This window comes from Phacochoerus africanus, chromosome X (assembly GCF_016906955.1).
Source record: "Phacochoerus africanus isolate WHEZ1 chromosome X, ROS_Pafr_v1, whole genome shotgun sequence".
Lineage (NCBI taxonomy): Eukaryota > Metazoa > Chordata > Mammalia > Artiodactyla > Suidae > Phacochoerus > Phacochoerus africanus.
In genome coordinates this window covers 33,184,865-33,193,803 of record NC_062560.1, presented here as the reverse complement: position 1 = coordinate 33,193,803, position 8,939 = coordinate 33,184,865, and the positions used below count along the sequence as shown (strand labels likewise).

The following is an 8,939-nucleotide window of genomic DNA, read 5'->3' as shown; positions in this document are numbered from 1 at the left end:
CACAGCAGGGACCCAAGCTGCTACAGTGACAATGCCAGATCCTTAACCTGCTGTGCCACACAAGAACTCCTACTATGTTTTAATATATGCATTTGACCCAAAGTTAAAGTATTGAAGAAAACAAAGTATGAGAGTATAGGGTATTTACATACATTAATTTGTGAGAATATGAATTGTGAGATTTATGGGATGATATTTTGGCAATATTTATACAAATTTGCAATTTTCATACCCTCTCGACTTTATCCTAATTTCTGTTTGCTATGTCTTTCCTATATGCATTTACCCAAGAACTGGTATCCAAAGATGTTGATTTCAGTTCTTCAACCATAGAAACTAATAGGAACTACCTATGTGTCCATTGGGAGAATAGTTAAATTAATTATGGAACTTTAGAACCCTAGGGAGTAGTTAAAATAATCAGGTGGATTTATGTGTTGTCATGGAATGATGCTGCATTCATTTTATTAAGTTACAAAGGCAAGTGGAGAACAGTATATACATCACTGCCCATTATGTTAAAAAAATCACAATATATTTTATAGCATGTCTATGTATGAAAAAACTTTAAACTATCTTTAAAATAATACACATCATAGTTTTAATGGTACTGACATCTGAGAAGAAAGCTGAGTTTTGGAGGAAGATTGTGAAGGAAAGAATATATTTATATGTATGTTGTTAGAAATATTTCCAACCCAAATATATGCATTATTATTAGCTTTGTCATTAAAATTTTTAAATTAGCTTAACAACATAAACAGCACTGTTTATTAGATACAATGACTGCTAGCTGATGCAAAACATATAACCTAAAACCTGAATGGCTTTACACAACAAAGGTTCATTTCTCAGGCACACACACAATTTGATGTGATTTGACAGGAGAACTTTGCTACTGGGTGACTCAGAGACCCAGGCTGTTTCCATCTTTAGTTCTACACCTCAAATGGGCTGTCAATGTTTGCCCCTTAATGGTAGAGAGAAAGTTGAAGTAGCATCTTGGATGTCATATGAGTTGCCCTGGAAATAACATATTGCTTCTGGCAAGAGTAGTCACATGACCCTTCTTAACTATAAGCGGGCTGGGCATATAGTTTTCCAGTGAAACAAGGAAGAAAAGCAAGAAAGGAAGTGGAATAAAAATAATAATAAAGACAGGAAGTGGATGAGCAGCTGCAGTCTCTCCCATTAACCATTACATAGCAGGTGCCCAATAAAGAGCAACTATTACAATTTATTAGGACAACAACCCTCTTTGTTTCCTGGAGGAGTTTCTGTGAAGCCCATATTGGCCTTGCAGTTCACCAACTTTGTTGAGATCCTACTGTGTAACAAGTGCTTTCAGGTACCAGCTCACAACTGATTTTTTTCCTTGAACAAAACACTTTAATTTACAACTTTTATAATATGATGTCCATATAGTATATAATGTGATGTTCAGTATATAATTGAAATTCTCACCTGGCTCTCACTGAAAATGAGTCAACATTTTCAGTTTTCATCATCAGAAAAGATACCGAATTCTTCATCCATCCACTGAGAAGGACCTGGATGTGGAAAGTGACCCAGCACAGAATCTGAGTCATGCCACAAGTGCCAGAGAATTCAGAACCATGTGGCTGCACTGAAGAACTTGGCCTGGATCACCTGGTATCTGGTCCGCTGGGGAAACTGTCTGTACCTGTTCCGGGGCTCTATATGCACACCTCCACCAGCATGACAGACTTCACCGCCTCCAGCTGCCACCGCGTGGCGGCCTCTAAAGAAATGGCCTCCATGGCGCACAGAAGGCCACCAGCTGCTTCAGAGCTGACATGCCAGCCAGCGTCCTGACAGCAAATCCAGGCCACACTGCCACCTCACATCACTTCCCCTGCCTCCCTGCCCGGATCACATCTGATTTTTAAAAGAACTTTGTAAATCCCCACAGGAGAGTTTCACCCTTCTTCATCCAGTAACACCTTTCAGTGCTGCCCTTTGCAAAAACCTCTAGAATTTCAGGTGAGAATTTTTTCCTTCCTTTTGCTCCATGGTTCATTTCTTAAGTTGGGAGTCCCTGCTACACACCACCTGACTGGGCATGCCTCAACACCTGTACAGGTGCCCTTAAACACCAGCATTTTCTTCCGGGAAAAGTATAAGACTAGAGGCAACAAAAGGATGGTGAATTCTTTTCTTTCTTTTAATATCAAATATAGCATGTAGGCCAAGGATGCAATCATTGGCATCTCCATTCTTTCGAACTCCTAGAATTCCAGGGATAGAGGAATTCAGACTCAGGATTTAAAGATGTTTGCTTACGCAGTGGTTTCCATGATCTTGCCCCATTTTACTCTTAAGGGGGAAGCTCTGGTTTTTGACCAACTACGTATGCTTACTCATTGGTGTATCTTCTCAGTGGCTAGTCTCAAATACAATCCTATTGCAAACATCAAGATGCCATCTAAAACTTCTCCTACTGCAGGTTTACATCCCAGGCACCAATATGTTCTGTGCCAAGAAGCCCATAGGGGATTGACCATGTAGCTTCACTGTTCAAAGAGAACTTTTCATAGAAGGGGCTGCTGCTAGCAGAGGGATCCCATAGTGAAAGTCAGCCAAGAGTGCCTGCAGGGAGTTGGAATACTCTGTCAGGGATTGGGAAGGTGGTTCTTGACTGTGTATTCTACTGGGATGAGGGTGCAATGTGCAGAGAAGGATGCAGTAAAGAGCTGGTCAGCAGATCAGGTTACAGACAGGAAGGCACACTGGGGAAGACCCAGGGGAAGGGAGCTATCTTGTGGGAAAGTGCCAGGATTGTGCACACGTGCCGGCTACTGATCAGAGGTGGCTCCTAAGGAAACTTGGGGCTGAGGCAATAGGATCTTGGGAAAATGAATCCAACAAACCACCCCCAAATTGTATTGGATCCTCATTTTCACATACTTTTTTTTGGGGGGGGGTCTGTACCTATGGCATATGGAGGTTTCCAGGCTAGGGGTCGAATCAGACCTGTAGCTACTAGCCTACGCCACAGCCACAATGCCAGATTTACCTCAGTAAATCTTTATTAGAGAAAGTATGATTATTTAATTTGGGTTTGGGGGAGTATTTTCCAACTGGATGTAACTCAAAGCTCCTAGAATTTGTGTCAAAGACCAACTCCTTCCCTCCCTCCCAGTCCAATAATCCATTTCTACTTTCTTGGTTTTGGTTTTGTTCTGGCCACAGTTGCAGCATGTGGAACTTCCTGGACCAGGAGTTAAACCCACACCACAGCAGTGACCCAAGCTGCTGCAGTGACAATGCTGGATCCTTAACCTGCTACACCACAAGGGAAGTCCCAATCCATCCCTATTTTCATTAACTCACCTCCTCCAAAAATCTAGGCATTTCTTAGAGTTTGCAAAATTACATTGAACATAACCTACTTAAAATGTCCCCTAAATGATGTGGACTCTAGATCTCCCAGCCCAAGGCAGAGTGCCAGCCCAGTGGCTTCTGGGTATCTTACTTCAAGAAAGTTTTACCTTTATTTCTCACAAACTCCTTGAAGATAATAATCATAAAACATCTAATTTGTGTATTGTGTTCAACTGCATTTGAACAAAAATGCAGGATATCTTCCATTCTTATCCCAAGTAGGATATGACTTACCCATGATCCCAAAGAAACTGGTAAGAACGATTTCCCATTCCATTTCAAGTCTCTCACCTCTGAGACACCCCTGCACGCACCACTTTCCCAGCTTCATCAAGCTTAATTTAAAATGAACTCCCAATGAAAGACCTGTAGTTTCCCAAGGCCTCAGCCTGCTCTGTCTCAGGACATTTACACTTGACAGCCATCATATGGACCCTCCACCCCCTGATTTCATTTCACTTTTTCTTTTGGTATTAAAGAATACCCACCATTGTCTTTACATGACTCCTGTTCCTGGACTCTAAAATTCCATGAGCAGTAGGTTTTGTTTATCTGAGCATGCCCAATGCTAACCCAGTGCTTTCCAAAGAGCGCATGCTGATTAAATGTTTGGGAAATAAATGAATCAGTGTTCATGGGGTCTAATTTATTAAGATTTATTTCTCTTACATTCTTCAGTAACATAAGCAAATGCATATATATATATATGTCATCTAATTTTACAGAACAGCAGATTTAAAAGGATGTGAGAAGCCAAGAATTGACCATCTGTTTTTTTTTTCTTGATCCCAACTATCTTACTGCTGAGTTCCAAAGAAATGCCTATTTGCATGCCATGTTATCTTTTCTAGATCACAAAAGAAGATAGTCAGTTTTACAATGTTTTATGAACAAAATTTGTATTCTTAAATTCCATAAAGAGCAATAACTGTATGACCAATGTCATTCACCAACTTAGATTCTGAAGATAATGAAATATTACATTAAAAGGAACATTTGAAAACTAACTCACCCCCCAAATAAACCTGTGTTAACATATAGAAGAGGTACACAAAACAGTATACAGTGTTCCCTGTAGCCACACTCCAGCCCTCCATTATTTAGAAAATTGACTGCTCTCTTTAATGACAAAGTGAAGAATCTGCCTCAGACCTCACTATGGCTGGGAGGAGCTGCTGGGTCTGGGATTGGAACATGACTTTGCCTTGGCACTTGTGCTAGCCTCAGTGGCAACTCTAGCTCGGGCTCTCTCTGCCTCATCTCTCAAAGCCTCCTCATACTGGGATGGGAAACAAGTGGGGTCAGACTCATGGATCTTGGTCAAAAACTCAAGCAATTTCATCTTGCTGGCTTCAGCATGGGCTCTTGGGCCCCACAGGAACTCATAGCGTGGAGGATCGCTATTGGGCACCTGGCGGTACTCCAGGTACTTCTCCCTCACTAAATCTTTAGTAATGAACTTTCTGGGTTCCCCAAAGATGAAATGGTCCCTCCCAGAATGTAAGTCCATCATATTTAGGACTTCCCAGATCTCCTCCTCAGTAGCACGATTGCCCTTCATGAAAATCACCCCCAGGATAATTATCAGGAGGCTAGTCTTGGGCATGCCCTCATCGTCACTGAGCCTGGCATCATAGGTGAGGTCTAATTTGTTGACAAGGGCATAGGTATGGCTGGTGGGATCAACTTCCTTCAGATCTACCCCAAAGACCAGCTCTATGCGTTCAGAGACTCTCCTGAGGATCTCAAGGAAGTCATCCTTGTGCTCTCTGATAACATCACTAATCATGTCTGCCTTTGTGATCGGCTCTCTCTTTTGATACTTTTGCAGCAGGAACTGCACCAGCAAATTCACCTTCTCATCTAGAGGGTCTATGGGCAAGTTCTCTGCTTCTGAAGAGGACTCTGAAGAAGCTGAACCACCCTCCTTTTCTTGGCTGCTGGAATGCTCACCTGATTTGCCTGACAAGAGGGCTGTGGTGACAGCATAAGCTACACAGGCACTCTGAGGACCCTGGGAAGTACTAGGTGCCCCAGCAGCCAAAGCCCCCTCCTGGTTGCCAGGCATTAAAGAATGGGAGGAGAGAGAGGCCTCCTCCAGATCCTTGGAGGCCTGTGCAGCCTCCAGGCCCTGGGCACAATGTTGTTCCTGCGTGCAATGTGGAATCTCCCGACTCTGAGACATTCTCACTCTGGTCAGTGGTAGCAGATGGGAATGTGAGCAGGGTGTGTAACAGAGGACCACAACCTAGGGAGAAAGAGAGAGTGTGAATGGCCTCATCTGGTTAATCTAACTGTGGCAGAAAGAGTGCCTTCACCCTAAGAACAGGACTCAAGACTGACAGGTCTCCTGTCCTGACCTGTAGGAAGTTCAAGGGAGTGAGAAGCCTCTTCGGAATGCAGCCAGCCCACCCAGCCCAAGGCTTCCCAGAGCTGCTAACAGGGCAGATGGTGTCAAGCTCTGCGGTATCCCTTCTGTTTTGGGGTAGGCAGTCCCCCTCTATCTTTGTTCAGAGTCCTCACTGTGATCCCAGGGAGTATCTGAGACTCCTCTCTATGCTGACCCAAGGATTATCACCTCATAAAGAGGCTTCTTGAGACACTTGAGTTAAAAAGCAGCAAGGAGTTGCCTCAGAATGACAGCTCCTCTCAGTGCCTCTCAGCCAGGAAAGTCACAGGGGAGACAGACACTTAGGGGCCATATCTGCCTAGGCCTTCCAGAGGTGACAAACGTAGGCAGCTGTCTGTTGGGGCTCTGCTGTTCTGATGTGTGTGACCCCCTCAACTGCCACTCAGGTTGATGATGTGGACCTTGACAGAGACTGAGACACCTCTCTCTGCTAACATGAGACAATAGCCTTCAAATTCCCAAAACCAAAATCAGAAAGCACTGAAGTCTGACAATTATTCCAGGGCCTACCCAGTCTGACAACAGAGACAGGGCTTTGTGGGGTCCCCAGTATGCTCAAGTGTGTGATCCCCTGAGTCTCTGCACAGCATCAATTTGATTCCTAGCAGGGCCTGGGATTCTTCTCTCCGATTACTTGGAACCACACCTCATCCTACCTCCCAGACAAAAATCAAAGGAAGTCACTCCTGGCCACCCCCTCCTCCTCCTGGGACTGACAACAGAGCTCTCAGGGGCCTTCTCCACTCTGGGGAAAAGACTGCCTCAGTCCACACTCAACATCTTACCTTGACTCCTGGAAGGGTCTGGGACTCCTCCCTCCACTCACCTGAGGCAGCAGTCCTCAGAGCAGGCCTTCCCCTGCAAATCCAAGGTAGAAGTCAGGGATCAACTCAGTATGACAGCTATTCTGGGGCCCTCCTGAGCAGACAGTAGGGAATGCACCTATATCTAAGGGACCCTGTGTTGTGAGGTGGGTGATGCCATCAGTCCTCACTCAGTATGTTACACTGAGAGGTGGCAGGGCCTGCCATTCCTCCCTCTGTTGAAATGACAACTGCTCCTTTGGAACAAGGTACTCCCCACCCTCAGATCCTCCAGGCAGAGTCAGATGATGCCAGTTCCAGCTACCTCTGCCCAGCACCCTTCAGGCATAACAAGGATGGAGGTCAGAAAGAGCCCCTTCCAGTGTAGAGTACATGTTCCCTCCATCTTCACACAGCATTTTACCTTGACTCGTAGAGGCTGGAAGTCCTCCTTCAGCTGACTGGAGGCTGCAACCCTCACACCAAGGCCTTCACCTTCTTTAGATTTCCTGAAGCAAAAGTCTGAGGAAGCAACTTCCAGCCATGCCCCACACCCCATTCTGGAGGAGGGGTCCCCTCAGTCCTCACTCAGCATCTTACCTTGACTCCTAGCAGGGTCTAGGACTCCTTCCTCTGCTCACCTAGGGCAGCAGTCCTCAGAACAGGCCTCACCTCCCTGAAAACCCAAGGTAAAATTTAGGGGTAACTGGTTCTGACAGTTATTCTGGGGGCTCCCAGGGCTGGCACAGGGGCTGTGCTCTTATCTGTGGGACCCCCACTGCTGTGAAGAGGGTGGTGGCTCCAGTCCCCACTCAGCATCTTACCTTGAAATCTGGCAAGCCCTAGGACTCCTGTCTCTGCTGAAATTAGGCCTTTTCTTTCAGAACAACACACTCGCCATCCTTAGGCTTCCAAGGCTAAAGTCAGGGGAAGCCACCCCCCTCCAACTTGGCCCATCCCAGATCTCATAATGGAGTTTCTAGCAACCCCCACCTGCCTGCCTGGGGTGAGTATTCCCTCTCAGTGCTCACTGGGCATCTTACCACGACTCCTGGCAGGATCTGGGACGCCTCCCTCTGCTCAGTTGAGGTGGCAGTCCTCAGAGTAGGCCTCACTTTTCTATAACCCAAGATGGAAGTCAGGGAGCAACTCAGTCTGACAGTTACTCTGGGGGCTCTGGCACTCTTACCCGCTGGCAAAAGCCCCTCTATTCTGTGGGTCTGGTCACTCCATTCCCCTTCCTCATCTTATCTTGAGATGCTGGGCCTCCCCCCTTGGCTGACTTGTGGCCCCACCCCCCGACCGAGGCCCTCGCCACCCTCCGATTCCTGAGGCCCAAGTCAGTTACTCCGGGGGCTCCCTGGGACGACAGAAGGAACGGAGCTTTACTCAGGGACTCCCCTCTCTGCTGGGGGTGGTTTGTTCCCTCATTTGACATCTTCACCTTGACACTTGACCAGTCCGAGGCCTCCACTTTTGGCGGATGGAAGCCTCACCAGTTGGCGGCGGTTGGAGGCCACGCCAGTCGGTAATGGCCGTTACTGACCACCCACCGGAAGCGGAAGTCAGGAGACGTCCCTTCCGCTCTGCTCCCAGTTCCCCTTCCCCCTGCCATACAGCGTTCTCCCAGGGTCGACAGAAGGGGCGAGGTTCTATGGGGTTCCTTATATTCTGAGGGTGCTGTACCCATTCGATGTCTTTACTCGGAATCCCAACCCCCAAGGAGCAGAGGCTGTGCCCCAGACACCAAGACCCATACCCCTGTCAGACTCGCAAAGAGGACCAAGTCAGAGGAAGCCTCTGATAGTTACTCTAGAGTTTCTCGCCAACATTGTGGCAGAACTCCTGCAGCGCCATCCTGCAGTTGGCGGTGCCCTCAGTTCCGACTCATTGTCTGGGCCTGGCATGGCCTGGGGCTCCTCCCTTTGTTGAATTGCTCAACTCAAGGCCCTCCCTCACCGCCTTCAGACTCCTGAGGCTAAAGTCAGGGGGATGCCATTTCCAGCCACCTCTGCTGGGAGTCTTCCACGGCTGGCAGCAGGGGCAGGCTCTGTGGGGGGGTCCCTCTTTTCTGGGGTAAATGGTTCCCACCATCCTCACTTATGGTCCATACCTCGGCCCCAGCCTTTGATTAACTGCTCCCTACATGATGCCTACTGTGTTTTAATGCAGCACCATGCATTAAAACACAACAAAACAAAAAAACACCTTCCCATTGGGTTCCTTCTCTGGCCAGGTGGAAACTTTCTCTAAAAGACTTAATTTCCATAGGAAAAAGCCTTGTATAGACAGGTTTGGAATCTGAAGGAGGAGATTATTCA

The 8,939-nt window shown here is 46.8% G+C and overlaps 1 protein-coding gene and 1 pseudogene across 1 annotated transcript; both read right to left on the bottom strand.

Moving 5' to 3' along the window:
• Nucleotides 1-1,494: 1,494 nt before the first annotated feature.
• On the bottom strand, nucleotides 1,495-1,819 carry LOC125118219 (NADH dehydrogenase [ubiquinone] 1 beta subcomplex subunit 2, mitochondrial-like; annotated as a pseudogene).
• Nucleotides 1,820-4,423: 2,604 nt separating this feature from the next.
• LOC125118764 (melanoma-associated antigen B16-like) lies at nucleotides 4,424-5,655 on the bottom strand. Its single transcript, XM_047765583.1, has one exon. It carries the CDS (start codon nucleotides 5,588-5,590, stop codon nucleotides 4,562-4,564), a length of 1,029 nt encoding a protein of 342 aa, XP_047621539.1. The 5' UTR covers nucleotides 5,591-5,655; the 3' UTR covers nucleotides 4,424-4,561.
• Nucleotides 5,656-8,939: the final 3,284 nt, after the last annotated feature.